This window comes from Papaver somniferum, chromosome 2 (assembly GCF_003573695.1).
Source record: "Papaver somniferum cultivar HN1 chromosome 2, ASM357369v1, whole genome shotgun sequence".
Classification (NCBI taxonomy): Eukaryota; Viridiplantae; Streptophyta; class Magnoliopsida; order Ranunculales; family Papaveraceae; genus Papaver; species Papaver somniferum.
The window spans coordinates 198743329-198760280 of NC_039359.1; the positions used below are offsets into that span (position 1 = coordinate 198743329).

General features: G+C 36.6%; 1 protein-coding gene across 5 annotated transcripts; it reads right to left on the minus strand.

Moving 5' to 3' along the window:
- Positions 1-4899: 4899 nt before the first annotated feature.
- Positions 4900-8580, minus strand: LOC113350188 (mitochondrial substrate carrier family protein ucpB). Of its 5 annotated transcripts, none has more exons than XR_003360653.1 (9): positions 8396-8580; positions 8161-8277; positions 6803-6864; positions 6472-6708; positions 6159-6326; positions 5972-6021; positions 5676-5842; positions 5503-5540; positions 4900-5369 (listed from the first exon to the last, which is right to left on the minus strand). XR_003360653.1 is itself a non-coding variant. In XM_026594288.1 (9 exons), the coding sequence occupies exons 1-9, from the start codon at positions 8553-8555 to the stop codon at positions 5273-5275; spliced, it is 1062 nt and encodes a 353-aa protein (XP_026450073.1). In that variant the 5' UTR covers positions 8556-8578; the 3' UTR covers positions 4900-5272. The 5 variants fall into 5 exon arrangements, 2 of the variants coding, with proteins under 2 accessions (XP_026450073.1, XP_026450074.1); XR_003360652.1 differs by having other exon boundaries at positions 5676-5854; XM_026594288.1 differs by having other exon boundaries at positions 5676-5808; positions 8396-8578.
- Positions 8581-16952: the final 8372 nt, after the last annotated feature.

Consider the following 16952-nt stretch of genomic DNA (forward strand, 5'->3'; position numbering starts at 1 on the left):
AAGACAATTTGTCAATCACCTTTGTGTTCAACCCACTTTGTCTCAAAATCAGCAAACTCTAAAGTTCCTAATTGACAAAACATGAAATGAAAATATTGAATTGAACGATAAAATAAAAATTTCAATCTAACATGTTTACTCATATTGTTCAGAAGAACCATCACTTGATTTCGGTTGCGCCAAGTACTGCGCCAATTGTTCCACGTCCAATCTTCAAAGCCCCAGCGTTTGAAACCGGCCCGAAACTTTTATAGCACCCATGTAATCTATTCTTAAGATTTTTGGAAATCTAAGTCGAAATGGATGCTATAACTGCGAACAAAACAGACCGAGGCGTGAAGAGACTCACTGTCCTTAAGAATAGATTTCGCCCCTACGATGCAAAAGGTTAATGGCGTCTATTCCCCGTGATTCAACGATCTTAATCCCGTAAGAGTGCACTCTTAATACGGGATCTTATGAACAAAATGATATTGATATACGACAAGGAATTAGAAAAGAAAGATTACTGAGAAGAACTACAGAGAGATTTTATTATTTCTGACAAGTGATAAATCTCTAGGTTTTTAGAGTTTGAACCTATGCGTCTCTTGGGCTGAAACCCAAGTATGCACCTGTTCACTTTAATGCGCCTGTCACTTCTATTCACTAAACGGTGTTATTTCTCTCTAGTTATCTGTAACCAACTGCCATGTATTTTGAAATACATAACCACAACTCCAACACTAACAACGTTCTATAACTCTAAAGTAGTATCTTCATTATAACATGATAATGTTTACTGTATTCTCTCCCATGACGAGATGTTCTTTTCTGCACACACCCTTACATAAATTATCATGGACGCCTTTTGCTAAACACTAATAATTTACTCTAGCACAACCAAGATGATCTTCTCCTCAAACCAAACATGATGTCCTGCAAACATCTCCATGTGAAAATCATAACGACATATCTTTTAACATCGATAAACACTCTGTAAACCCATAATAGTACTTCTTCCACCATAATGATCTCTCACATCCACCCCAAGAGGTGAGATGAATTCCTCACATTTCTATTGAGAATTCCATTGAGAACTCATTATCAAACTCAAAGCCAAGATATCCTTTTGTCGGAGTCGCATTGTTTATCATACAAGAATAAAGTTTTTTAACTTAGCTATTAAGCTCTTGAAATTTAGGATCAACTGAACAATTAAGAGTTCTCTGAAAACTTTAATTTTAACCTTAAACTAATTACCGACTAATTTCACTTATTTTAAACTCAAAAATGATCGACCAAAGATTGACTTTTCTCAAACTCAAACACCGACCTAACGTACAATTTTCTACCTCGGATCATGCATTTATGCATGAGATGATCAATCATGAAATCACTTGCATCTTCCAGAAAATCGATTCTAGCAAATGTTTCTTAAGTATCCTGTAAAACCTCCACCAGAAGGGAGCGAATCAAACTTGAACGTCATCTTCTCAAGACTGAACAATCCGACCAGTTGGTGATTGTATAAATTTTCACCTATCAAAAATTCCTTTTTTAAGTCGATCGACAAACGAGACTGCCACAATAATTTCAACGCGTCTGCCTAAGTATTCCTTAGCAGAAGTAAAAACATAATCTATAAACTCTAGCAAAGTTAGTTGCTTCTTCACACAAGCTGTTATATATAGACTTGCTTTTTTTTCATGATCATGTCCACCAAAGCGATTTAACGAGGTACTTCATGTTAGTTTATATAAAACCAACCCTCATGTTAGCTTCCAAGAAACCAACCATCATGTATGGTATCAATGAATTGGGAGCATGACTGCATTGAATCCTATCTTTATGAGTTTTGGTTTACCCGAGTCTATCTCATATTGAGTCTTGATTTGCGATCAGATCTCACCTTGAGTCTTACTCTTCCAAAAATCTCATGATACTTTGCATATACATACTTCATAGCCAAATGTGTTCAGCTTCATATAGACTTTAATGGATGACATTCCAAACTTTTATACCACTTCAACAACCTCAACAGGCTTTGACAATAATATCCTTTTACGGGCTTTAATAAAATTGTATGCTTAGTCTTTTATCAGTTTAGGAGCAAGCATGTGGTTTCGACTTCGCAACAGTCAAACGACGACATAATTCAGACTTGGACATAATTGTGACTAATATCTTATAATAGATATTTTTACTTTCATACCAACCCATAATATCATACATTCTTCCTTGTGCATAGCCCTTTCTCAATCTTTCTCCAAATGTTTCAAAATATGATAATTCGTCACTCACGCAAAGACCCAATCAGACCCAGACATATTCTGAAGACCTTTTGGAAACTTCTCAAGCTCCAAGCAATTCAAGACTTTGTTGTGTTATCTTATCATACTATACGGAGGAAAACAAATGACAAAAACTATATCGTTGCTAAAACAAATTCTCAAAAAAAATCTCTACCTTTATCTTCTACAGGCTCTACCATTATTGAAAACATAATCTCAATAACTGAAGTAGACGAACAAATTCCTATCACTGCTATAATGTCACTCTCTCTCTAAGATACAGTCTCATACTGACTACGAATTCTCAAAACTCAAGTAGCCAGTAGATAACAATGGTTGACGGAAAAACACACCGAAATTATATCCCTCTCAAATTCGTGCACTTTGTTTTTCCAAGTAGTATGTACTAACTTTCATAGTAACATCATCACACATAATGTAGTATTGTACCTTTATTCTTTAAACTCTTAGAGTGTCCAAGTGATACCTTGTTCCATCACAAAAAGTCTTTACAGAAAATAGGAACGTATCCACAACTCAATTAATATTTGACGCCCGAATACCCTTTCTTTGATCAATTTTCATAGCTGAAAGAGAATTGGTGTCCTACAACCTTTAACATAAAGCTCACTTTGGGTGGTAAATTTTTTATTATAATATTGAGTGAGATCACAGACATTAACTTGCCACCTTTTGGTTATAGATCTAAATTTCTCATTTGACCGGTGAGTGTAAGAACATGGTATTATTTGGTGAGTGAATGCCTAAGAATTTTTCCAATAATATATAATTATGAGTCTATGAATGGCAAAGAAGAAACCAAACGGATAAGAGCGGCTTATAGTAGCTCAATGAAAATGTTATATATCCCATATTTCTCTCCAAAAAAAAAATCCACACGATGTATCGCAAATGTACTGATACATGAATATTCTCAGCCAACCCAGCCCGGATCACCACTCCTTTAAAAGAAAAAAAGGATTTAGATTGATGTCAGATGGATAGTTTAGTATGAGATCCACTTAGCGGTGGTATCCAGGCAGTCGAACATTTTCCGGTAGAGGCAGAGAGAACAGAGATTCCTATTTTCCTGGAGCATATGGGACCCAGATAAATGGCTAGGACAATAGGTCCAACGTGAAGACATTACAAGACTTGCGGCAGCAGACATGCAAACAAAAAAGCCAAAATGCCTGCCTACGTCCTACAGAAAAACCAAAGGGTAAGACCGTAAGGTGGCATTTTCGTAGTTATAACCTCGATCTGAGGTTAAGGTATAGCAACGCCAGACTGTCCCGCCAATCTATCCAAAACATCTTGCCCACAGTTGGGAAGGAGTCAGTCAGTCTTCACACGCTATTTTACACAGTAAAATTATAACACGTTTTATTACACGGTTACACCAAGGTCACCGCCGACAAAACTGATCAAACTCTTAATTTTACGTTCATGATATCAACTAAACATAATTAATCACTAATTATTCCCAACTTGCCCTGATAGTCCTTTGTTGGTATTATATTATTTTTCATGATAATCAGCTTGCTTGATTTAGTTCTCTTACGTGTGTAAATTATAATACATTTATGTGTGAATAATTTGATTGTTAAGTCAAACTTTTTCTAGCTTTTGTAAAGTATTAGGAAATGATGTATTTATCCATAAGCAAAAGCTATTAAAACAAAAAAGAAAACACACACACAATTTTGTGTCAATGGATGGAACTGGATATCGTGAATCTTTTTGGGGTCTACTTGGATGAAGACTAAGTGAAGATAGACAGGTTCATGTAAATAAAGAGACCAATTTTACAGAACAAATTCCATCTTGAAAATTGTTAATTGTGCCAGGAAGCAAGCAGCTAGTAAATGTCACATGTAGACTTCAAATCCTTTAATTAGACCGTAAATCATAACAGTCACGTCATGCTAGTAGCAACAAGCTGGCAACTTCGCTAAAATTTCATCATGGGCTTCTATCATTTCCTTTCTACAAGAATTCTTTAATTTTTTTTGTATTTTTTTTTCTTGCAAATGGTCCATGAGGGATGACTACCAACATGTGCAGCATATGTTGCTCCCTGATAACAAGGAGGGTTTCTAATGAGAGAAAGAGAATGGGACAGTTTGTCTACTGCCCCACTTAATCTGAAAACCTGTCCTTTTTGATAAACAAAGTTTCTCATTTCTTCTCAGAGAATTTTGTTCCAAAAATGTGAGAATTTTCTAAATTTATCCCATACAAGGATTTAACTGTTTGATAGAGCCAGTATATTTGCTGATCCTGTAACAGAAGCTCAATAGAGTAAGTAGTCTAAAAAGCAGAACAAAACTAGACCTGCAAAAATTCATAACCAATTTTAGAAGAACTAAGAAATCTTTTTGCAGGAGTAGTTGTTTACAAAAACAATCAATTGTAAGAGTTGGTTGTACCTAAAACCAGATTTCATAGAGTATAACTCACATTCATACACTTACCTAACCATATACCTCTTTGAACTACAAGTTGGAAAGTGAAACTCCGGTGAAGAAATCCTAAAACCCCATTCAAGTCGAACCTCTTACCATGAGTTTTCAGACAATGTAAACAAGACGAACAACTCACCAGAAAATGTTAAAGTATGAAGTTTAAAGTTTTATTTCGATTCTGTAATGCACTTGTAATGTGATGAGAATGTATCAGAATCAACAATGATCAAGACCAAAATTCCCTTCATCGTGTTTACAACTTTATGTTACAACAAATTTAGTGAACAAAGTAAGTGTAGGGATGGCAATGTTTTGATCCCCTTGAATGAAATGTTCATTCCATAAAAATATGGAATAAAAATATACCTATTTTATGCTATATAGAAGGGTAATTTCTTTCATTGGCACTTGAAGCCATTCAATATCAAAAACTAATTCCTTCCTCTGTGGAAATGTAACTGGAAACGTGTAGGCTAGGTTGTTCTTAAATGACAAATAAGCATAAATTTAGAATGGGTGGAACCTTGGGTGTCAAATAGCCTTTAGTCCAGCAAGTTCTCGCAACTTCTCACAAAGAATGAACGTGATCGTGGTTTGCGGGCCTAATCTCGCAAACATTGCAAAGCCCCTGAAAAATTAGAAAGCATCAAAACTCTTGCACATTGTCAAGAAGAAATGGGGATTTTACAGCATATACGAAGGCCAGCTAAAATGTCAACTGAGTCAGGCTATACATCTCGATATATGAGATATATACTCACCCTTTATATAGGGCGCGAGGGCCTTCTGTACTCATAACCTGAAACCATAAACCGGAGGATTTATATAAATAGACATTCGACTGAAAAAACTAAAAGAAACTATCAAACAATTTATCCCGCTTTCTCGGCAAACAGTTTGTGTCAGAATAAGTATTGACGTTGCAGTACTATACCTGGTATGCGCAGTGAAATCCATTTCTGTAGCTTCCTGTGGATTTAGAATCTCTTTGTAACATGAGACGAGTTTTAATCATGTCCACAGGTGCAGTAACAAGAGTGCTTACGGTTCCTGCTATGGTACTTGAGCTTCACTACGCATAAATATGTAGAGTTAATACTCCTGAAAAAGAAACTGGAGTAATGTTTTGTAGTGTTGTGTTGAACAATAGTGAAAAAAAACTGAACATGCAAATCATCCATGTTCTCAAAACCGTTCCAGAAGTAGTTGACAGAGTGAGATATAGCTTACATGAGATGCAGATTAAATCCTTCTTCTAGAGGTGTCCACCGAATCAAAGCCTATCTAGGGATAAGGGCATAAGATAAGAAACCTTAAAAATATGGTGGTACACACTACACAATCTTAAGCGACTGACAATCTGCAGAAATAACTACATAAACATCCAAATTGATTAATAACATGGTTAACATTTCACCTGCTTGGCTTCATCGTAAGTTGCTAGCTGTGATGAAGTAAGAGCAGCAGCTCTGGCCATAGCAGGGCCAACCCCTTTCCATAGAGCGCGTAATCCTTCTTCTGAAACAATTTTTCGCATTTCTGTGATTGCTCCTCTTCCTGAATCGTGGTTCATCTGTAGTCGTACCTGATGAAAGAAAGTCAAACTGTAAGATAGAGTGAAAGAGGGAAATTCAATAGTAACTATACACAGAACCACCCACAGTATTTTCCTTGATCAGTAGAAAAGGGATAATTTAGCTAATTAATGAGGAGTTATGTCAAAGCATTACCTTTAACACTTCGGTTGGATTGGTCAGTGCAGTTGCAATGGCACCAGAGAATGCACCAGATGCAATTTTCACCAAGACATTGGAGGATCCAACAGCCCATTCACAAACATACTTGGATGGTTCATACAAACCCAATCGCAGACCTCCATATAGCACTGATCTGGTCAGTGCAGGTGTCAATCCAAGATACAGCGCAGTAGGCCCTTCACTTTTCACCATTTGAGAACAGATCTTTCCCTGCAAATACACATCTTTGAAGGATCATAAACTGCATAAAACAAAAGGAATCTTATCATAAGGAAGAAATAGCTATAGTCTTTAAGAAAACTACCAATCCGGTTAAGGGAGCTTTCTGGCCGACAAGCTGCATTTGCAGTCTAACTTTGAGAACATCTGCAGGTTCAAACATACATAACGGAAATACTCACCTGATCTGAAGATTACAAGGGAAAGAAGCCGAGGGCATATCTAAACATAAAAAATAATTCTTTTGTTTTTTGCTTCAGATGATTTTAGTTTACACCAGGAGAACAACATGAAAGCCTCATCTAGAACCTTTTTTTTTAACTATAGCTTCACATCGATAAGGCAATTAAGAACCCCACAAACTACAAGTGCACTAACCACCGCTTAATGTTATCTTTTATGATCTTGCAAGGTATTGATTAACATTCAAGCTTTGCAACAACTCAACAATATAGATTAAAGTGCCAATTCCACTGACCATTTCGTCATTATAAATTGTAAAGAATAATATGATTATATAATCTTACCAAATTTTTTGAACATTACAACTAGGGATAAGATGGTCGTTCATAAAGGCCCCCTATGTTTCCCTCTGCAACCACCTAAAGGCCACATAAATATGATTATAACAGGCAGCTGACTTAGTAACTTACTGCTCATAATTTTGTTCATTTTGAACTCCCTAAGAAGAGATTAATACCAGTCAGTTGGATTGCCTAAGAAAAAAGGAATCAATCTAAAACTGGCACCCCCATCAAACAAAGTCTGGTGATAGTTTATACTCAATAAGTCTACTTTATACCTGGAACATTCAATGTAGCTTTCATGTTAGTGAAGAGAAAAGGTGTACTTGGACGCCTCCTATTAAGGGAGAAGTAATGCTTGACTCAGATGGGTCGTCGAAACATGACTCTGACAGCTACGGTGCTATTATAAGGTGCAATCATGGTATATGTCTTGCTGCTGCTGCTAGGGCTACTCCTCCTTATTCTATATCAGCTTATGAGCCGCAGCACGGGAAATTGGAATGCCAACCCCTTCTGAAGAAGGTTTAGGAAAGTCCAAGTGTGCATTCGACTCATGGGAGCTGTTACTCCTCTTAACAGTAGTAATCCTTGGAAGATTGCATATTATTGAGACAGATTGTCCATATTCCGAGCTAGGAATTTAATAAAATTTAGTTTACTCTGTGTTTATGGTGAGCATAACAAGGCAGGTACTTGTTAGCTAATAACCTTCATGTGGATAAAGATATTGATGTGGTTGATCCTATGAATATGGGTACAGATGGTTTTGAAACAATTCTTAATGACGATAGGAATCAGAATATACACTGTCGGTTGCAATCTTTTTTGTTCTCGTTTCAAAATGCACAAAGATTAAGTAATGTAGCAAAATATGGTATGAACAATTAAGAAACGTAGAGATTGCGGAAAATAGAACCTAGCGGATGAGTAAAGCCTGTTGCGGTAGTAACAGCCATTCCACTTGAACCAAAATGATAAGCGATATACGATAACGATATCGTAGATTTGTTCTTCTCTTCTCCTTTCAACATTTCTGCGAATTCAAGATTTTGAAATGTTCAATTATGCTTAAGCAAAACAACAAAGAAATTGAACCCAAAAAAGAAACTCGTTACATTTGATGTTTAATTTGAATTCGGGACAAATACTACCTGAAATTAGGGTTTTGTTTGATGAGCTAGAATTTTCCATTATTGTGTGTGTAATCTTCTGTGTACCTTGGGAATATGTAGTTTTTAAGTTTTTGACACAGCTTTCAAGGTAAGGTAACGCTATATTGCGCCTGGTATGTATTGGACAGTCTCTTTTCATTTATTTTTTTCAGTTGAGGCTCAGAGCGAAAATGTTTTATAGCCCCCACGTCTATACCCAAAAATTTTGACACCACTATGTATCAAATTTTTGATTGGCTCGTTCTATAAAACAGGACCTCCTGTTTGTCTGGTGGGGTTTGGAGAGATGAATCAATGGTGGATTGAGCTGCCACATGGTGGTGTAGAAAAGAGGGGTATGAATTTGGGGTCCCTGTAACATCTTCGGGCTTAGAGGGATGAAGGATTGCTCATCATGCACGCGCATACGCATACCCATACGGCCGTACGCAATAGAGTTTAACTTTAACTAACTTGTACGTGGTTTAACTTTAACTAACTTGTCTAGTTCGTTTCCGATCTCGGTTGCACTTACGTAACGGGACGAGGAAAGCTAGTTTTTTCTTGGTTTTTTTCAAGAGGGAGTTATTCCTTTACATGCTTAAATATACTAATGGTACCCGAATTGTCAATTAAGTTACTCCGCTACATTTTTCACGTAATATATAAAACAGTAAGAATAAATCAGAAATCGATTTGAAAATCGAACAATTCTTAGTTATAATCGATTTGAACTGATAACGATATGTTAGACTTATACATTCAACCGTTTCTGATCTTAAAAATGACTTGAAATCACTATTTTGCAACAATCGAAATGATTTAAAACCATTGCTACCACTAGTGATGCTATTACTGATGTCACTCCTCCTGCTACAAAGGCCGACGCTACCAACACTCCTCCTTCTGGCCAAAATGCTGAAGAAGGTAGAATTAATCAGGTTTCGCCCACTTTACCTGATTTGATGCAGAGGAAAGAGGTTCTTGTTTAGACTCGAGACATGGCTAATACTCAGAAAGAGGTGCTTACCTATCTCAAGACCATGGCAGGACAACTATCACTAGAACTGTGTCAGCATGAAACAGAACAAGCAAGAAGCACTTTCATATTGGTTGTTGATGCTAGTACTTCAAGGGGCCGCACTCAAGGAGGTGAAGAAGTTCATGTAACTATTGGTCGTTAACGGGCAAGAAATTAACAATCTAACTTAATCACACGTGAAGGTTTGGAGCGACTTCTCCAAAATTGAGGAAATGAAGGCTCAACTGTCGTCCATCGACATCAGCCTCCTTACCCTCCTAAAGTGCAGAAAATTCCTCTTCTTAGGGGATACTCATCTCCTCCATTTTACTATGTGATGGAACTGGAAATGCTTGTGATATCTCAAGTTTTTTGTAGTCAATATTAGGGGAACATGAGTACAACCACGTGCTCCGCCTTAAGGAATTTTCGAAATCCTTCACCAAGGGAGCATATACGTGGTATCACAATATTGCACCAAACAACATTGTCAGTTGGTGCAAAGTGATGAACATTTTTTTACATAAAATACTTTTTTGTGTCTGAGCAAATCACCTTGTCAGACTTAGGAAGGATGTTTCAATGGAACAACGACCATCCTAACGATTATGTGAAGCGGTTCAGGATTCAAGCACTAGATTGTCATGACCCAAATGTAACTGAACTACAATTGGTGGAAATGTGCATTAATGGCATCATGGTTTTAAAAGTCGCACGATTCGCTCCAAAAAATTCTAATTCGCTTCACATCGGAACCTTCAATCGTATCCACATAAGAATCGTATTTATTCCATTATAAATATGCTATTTTGACTTTTAATCAGTTGTCCCATAAAACAAGGCGCTAATAATCGTCTCCCGTACTTCTTTGCCCCATGGACCCCATCAACTAGCTAGATTTCTACGAAAAATAACTAATGTGTTATTTTATTGCTTATGGATCCCATGTTTACGTAGATATCTTTTGCTTATGGACCCCATCGAATACAAATGTGTGATAAAAAGGATTAAATTTATAGTTGCATGCGCGGCTGCACCTTGTATAGCTCAGTAGTAGTTGAGTACTGAGCCACTGCACCCAGATTTTTTTTATTTGTTCATAAGTGCATCTATTTTTTTTTTATTTTGTACTAATTTTAGTTGAAAATTACTTATACATACCGTAAAAAACAGTGTTATTTACAGAAGTATAATCATATTATCAATTTTCAAGGTATGTGTAAAAGTGAATGTGAATCTACGATTCACGATTCATTATACGATTCGATTCCTTAAAATACGAAAACGATTCACGTTATGATTTACGATTTCACAACCTTGAATGGCATGATACATGTCTATCGTGCTTTACTATAAAATTTGCACTTCCAGACGTTCTCAGAACTTCATGAAGCTGCCAAACGATTGGCTACAACAGGACCTGCCTTGTTGGACAGAACCAAACCTGTCAGAAATGAAGAAACACGTGAGACTCGTGGAACAGACGTCTTGTCAATAAGCAGTATAACATTCAACCGTATGTGAGTGTTATGACCGAAGAAGGCAAAATTAAAGCTTCGGCACAAGAGAAACAACCCAAGCATGCAGCACCAGCACCACAAGAAGTTCGACCACCCAGGAGGACCAATCAAGCAGTGCTCAACATCAACAAACAAGTGAAACTCTAACTTTTCCAGACTTTCCTTTTCCTAAATATGGAAGAGGTGATCGAACTCCTTAAAGTATGGGAACAAGATGACGATATCAAGCTACCTCTTGTTCAATGTCCACCAACAAAACAAGAAATGGCAGATCCCAAACATTGTCATTTTCACATATTCGTTAACCATTTCACAAGTGATTGCAATAGCCTGAAACATATATCAAAAAAAAAAATGGTTCCATAAAATTCCTCATGCGGACTGAAGGGGTACATATATCCCCTCCCTGGAAGGAGTTTCACCATGTCTGGAGAACCTACCAATCAAGCAGTCTGACCCTTGATGGAACACATATGTGAACTTCTCTACTTCTCAAAGGCGCGGCGCAAAGACATCTTCACCACTCTCATGTTGTGTCTGGCAGATGGTTGTTTTTTCCTGATGAAATTGAAATACGCCCTGGAATTGCTCAGATGGGTAAATACAAATAGAAGTGTGACTGCTCACCACCACTTTTATCGAAGATACAGACAGTGAGACATTAATCGATGCATGCATTGATGTCAACATCATCCTTGTCAAGACACTCGGAGCCGTAGGAATAACTCGTTGTGAGGTTGTCCATGTTCCAATAGCAATCTAGGATCTTGAAGGGAAACCCATATAATGATTATGGTTACATCATATTGAAGTAACTAAAGATGTGTTCTGATACTACAACCAAAATTCACATAATCAAGGAAGATCCAAGTTATGACATGAATTTGGGACCCCCATTGCAACATGACCACAGGATGGCTGCATACCAGACATTTCCATTAACACACTTTTTTCAAGCATACAAATCTGTACTTATCATAGAAATTGTGGTAGATAACCCTCTCTTGCATTCATAAGAATCTCAAAATTCTATGACAGTGCAGCAGGAGCCTGGGAAAGTATAAAAATCATATGTTGAGAAGTACCGTGATCAAGAAGGTATCACTCATCATACTCATTTATCTATAAGCATACCTCATTCCTCTCATGCTTGGGGACTTGATGATACTAATAAAGTTAACTATATTACAACTAGAAGATGTGAATGGGAAGTTGTTCCTTTTGAGCATTTATTAAATGAAAAGGAATTGTCTCTGAATACAAAATATGTAGATGAAAAACGTATGTAACTCAATCGGTTTCTTCCCATATGAACACACTTGAGATGATACTTCAGAGAAGAATGAAGAGTCATGTATACGGAGCCCAACGTATTTCATGTTGGAGATTCTGTAATGAAAGCAACCAAACTCAATCAGTCGCCCAAGTCTTTCTTACGACTGTGAAGGGCCATATACAATTACTAAAACTATATTTGGTGGATACTACAAGTTAGTCACCGTGGGTAACAATCCAATAGAAGTGATGATACATGGAAAGTGGCTCAAAGCCTTTAATGTCTAGTTATCTTACTAACTATGTCCAATTATTTTCCCAATTCTTTGTAATTATGCAATATTCACAGTGTTCAGCAATCAAAATCTCAAGTAATTCAAAAACCATTATTTTTAAAATTTTCATAATTTATTTGGAAATTATCTACTCGTTCAAACCAAAGAATCAAACTAAAGAAAAATATCTCATCTCATCAACAAACAATTCGGTGCTCAACCATCTATGAAGTACAAAGCAGGCATCCATCTCACCATTCTTAACAACTCAAACACTTGATACCTCACCAACTTCCACTCTAACTTATTTTCAAGTTCTTTCTCTATCCCTAGTGTGTCAGCAACAACTAACAATAAAATATAATAACACCCTGATATATCTCCCTTGTCCTATGTAACATAATCAAGTGGTTAGAAGCCTAATTGCTTCATAAATTCATTTCATTCTATCCTAGTTATGGATCCCAAGTGAGCTACAGTTGGGGATTGACGTTGACATGAGACTTCACTGCCCCAATACGTTAAAGAGCCACCCTCTCCGAAAGATTAATTATTAAAAAAGACATATCATTGATGGGAAGTTCAACATGTCTTTACTTAGTCAGTAAGCTCTTTTAGCATTTCACACCTGAGGACTTGATCTTGTTGGAAAGATCAATCCAACCTTATCTAAGTGGTTGAGTGAACAACCACTCCATTTAGTATTTCGACGAATGTAAGTTATCACTCCTTGAATCATGGTCAGAGATACTAAAAGTATCTAAGGATATTCATCAATCAAACAATATCTGAAAGTTCCAGCATAAGACCTCCAAAGTTAAGATAAAGACTGCACCCCTGCTGCTATTACCTACTTCAGAAACACCAAGAAGGCATCACTAAACTGGAATGTTTCAACCAAATTTTCGACATGGGTAATCAGAATAAACTGGATCACCGAGTTCCGCAACATACAGATTTCCAATTCAACTCTACTACCAGTGTCCTCATACGTCCAACCATGAACGGCCAAGCATGCCTCTAGTGTATGGCCAGCTTGGTCTGACACCTAGTGACTGTTAAAGATACAAATTACCACGGCTGCAACATGAAAGAAGTATAACAAAGAAGCTGAAAGGATTATTAATGCTTGCTAGTGGAAATCATTAGTAAAAAACTCACACAATCAACAAACACCGTGAGTGGAACACTCACCAAACATTTTTTTTTCTTTGCTTCACTACTATGACCACCAAGGAGGTTCAATCTAACTACAATATTTTTGTCTACATCAAGAAAACTATCGGAGTCCATCACCAGCTTCTCCTGACTCTGCCTTACTCCTTGCTGCTACCATCTACAACTTGTGTAATCACCTTATTGTCACTGGTGTTCTGTCTCTTGTCTACAACTACCTGTTATTGCCTGTCTCCCGCCAATTTTGCCGATTAATTACTGGTACCGGAGCTGCTAGCGCCAAAAGGGAGGAACTGCTACTACTACTATATCTTACTATTATTAGCTCGTACTTCAACAACCTTGCTATTGGATGACGCCGTCACACATGGCTGAGTGTTTTCTACTATCGGATGACGAGTTGGTATCCCTATTTCGCCGAGATGGCATCTGACGAGGACTACTCTACTAGTACCCACGACTCCAACGCAATATGTAAGTTTTCCTACATTTTTTTTATCAAAAATTTACGTATAACATATATCTGGTCTTAAATCTACAAAGAATTAATACTAACGACTTAACTAATAGTTATAAGTGAAAAAACATGGGTCTAACAACCACACCCAATATTTCGTTTAGCAATCTGTATGGACTAACTCCAATATACTTTCAAGGTAATCAACTAGACACTCAAACTCAATCTTAAGAAAAGTATATCAAAGAGTTATACCTTTATTTCTCAATTCAATTTACAATCAAACAAATAGGAATTTGCGAGCCTGATTGAATATAAAAAATAACTTGGACGGTATCAAAAACTAATATCCAAGTATCAATCAATTTAATCAACAACCAAAGGTTGGATTCACAATTGATTAAACTTACCCACAACCTGTGATATTTCAATTATATAAACAAACATAATGCGGAAAAGGAATAACACAGGCACTAGAAGTTTTGTTAACGAGGAAACCGCAAATGCATAAAAACCCAGGTACCTAGTCCAGATTTTAACACCATATTGTATTAAGCCGCTACAGACACTAGCCTATTCCAAGTTAACTTCAAACTGGAATGTAATTGATCCCTAACCAATCTCACACAGATCAAGGTACAGTTGCGCTCCTTACGTCTCTGAATCCTAGCAGAACTCTACGCACTTGATTCCCTTAGTTGATCTCACCCACAACTAAGAGTTGCTACGACCCAAAGTCGAAGACTTGATAAACCAATCTGTCTCACACCGAAAAGTCTATTGAATAGATAAATCTGCCTCCCACAGATATAAACTATGAGTTTTGTTATGTATTTTGATAAATCAAGGTGAACAAGAACCAATTGATATACCAGACTTATATTCCCGAAAAACAGCTTAGAAATACTCCCTCCGTTCCGTTTTACTTGATGTTTTAGGGTTTTTTTTGCGTTTCAAAATAGATGGGAGTTTAAATATTTTTCCCAAATTCTCACTGATTTGCCCTTGCTTTGGAATCACACCATAACATCAATTCCCATTGTAATCAGTAGACATATAATTAATCCAATTTTTAAATTATTCAATGGAGGAATATTAGGTTTATCCCAAGTAAATTACAACGGGATTTGTAATTTATATTAAATCTATAAACTAAAAAATAGGTAATTTAAATTCTTAGGAAGCTATTAATATGGATAGAATTGGAAAAAATTATTTTCTTTGTTGTTTCTTAATCTACGTGAAAAACTCTACAACATCAAGTAAAATGGAACGGAGGTAGCATCAATCACCTCATAATAATCTTAATCGTATGGTAACGAAACAAGATATTGTGGAATCACAAACGATGAGACGAAGATGTTTGTGACTACTTTTTATCTTGCTTATCGGAGATTAAATCTCGAGTAAATCTTAGAGAAGATAGTACTCAGTCACGATAGAAAACAACAATATCAGAACAGACAACTACAAAAAATAGTTGGGTCTGGTTTCATAATCCCAATAAAGTCTTCAAGTCGTTAACCAACAGGGTTTTAGAAAATCTAAGGTTAAAAGAGAATCGACTCTAGTCGCAACTAATATCATACAAAAGGTGTGGGGATTAGGTTTCCCAGTTGCTAGAGTTCCCCTTTATATAGTCTTCAAATCAAGGTTTGCAATCAATGTTACCTTGGTAACAAAGCAATCAATATTCACTGTTAGATGAAAACCTGATTAGACTCAAGCTAATATCTTTTAACAGTTGGATCAAACTTAGCTTGTTACACACAAATGAAAAGTAGATTCATTTAGATATGAGTAACCGTGCCTAAACGTGTACACCTTCGTTGGCTCAACAATAGTTAACCGAATTTATCCATATGAATACTTTCATATAAACCTTATTCATCTTAACCATAACTAGTTCAAATGACTCAAATGAAATTAGTTCTAGAGTTTTTCAATTGTTTATATTCTCATAGAAGTATACAAGACACAATTGAAGCAAAATCGATTTTGATTCACTCGAATCAATTCATGAACATTATAGCCACGGTTTGCAAAAGATTGCATTCCTTAATATATAAATGTATTAGTTCATGAACAAACCGATTTTAGAACATAACCCACTCAAGTATGCAAACGGGTACGCATACCTAAGTAGCCGGACTTGGACTGTGTTCGCCAGTATGCAAACGGGTACGCATACTGTCGTAGACTTCCAAGTTTCAGTTGAATCCAGTACACGTACTGGTACGCATAATATAGTACCTGGACTTCAACTGACTTCGCCAGTATGCGTACTGGTACGCATACTTTAGCTCCCGGACTTTACCTGACCTCGCCAATATGCATAGGGGTATGCATACTACATTCCGGTCTTGGATCAACACATATGCAAGTATGCATACTGTGCACATAATCCAAACTCCAATTTCAATCATTGAAATATTCTTAGAAGATGATAATATCTGTCTCACACAAACTATTAGCTTCAAAGCAATTTTCAAGTGATCGAATGATCAATATGAAACATTCTGAGTCTACATCAAATGACTGTCTTACACAAATCATGTAAGATGTTACCAGGTGATTTTCACATGATCATCTTTTGACTTTCATCAAGAATATAAGATGAATTTGGTTAAAGCGAAAGCTTACCAACACATATTTCGAGGAAGATGTAAGCGAGTTAAACTCAGCTCGAAATATCAAATGTGTATAATCGAAGTCTATATAGTTATACGACTTTTTCTCAAATAGGAGATAGAGTAGATAGACTATTGAGTGATAGATGAGTTCAAGTATCCACACACCTTTTGTTGATGATGTTCCACAAGATCCCCTTAGT

Excerpts from the sequence above, each read along its gene's own strand:
- LOC113350188 (XM_026594288.1), bottom strand. The coding sequence starts at position 8,555 with ATGAAAAGAGACTGTCCAATACATACCAGGCGCAATATAGCGTTACCT. Across the intron at positions 8,278-8,395 it reads AAACAAAACCCTAATTTCAG|AAATGTTGAAAGGAGAAGAG; the intron begins GTAGTATTTGTC and ends TTGAATTCGCAG. Across the intron at positions 6,865-8,160 it reads AGGCTTTACTCATCCGCTAG|ATGTTCTCAAAGTTAGACTG; the intron begins GTTCTATTTTCC and ends TTGAACCTGCAG.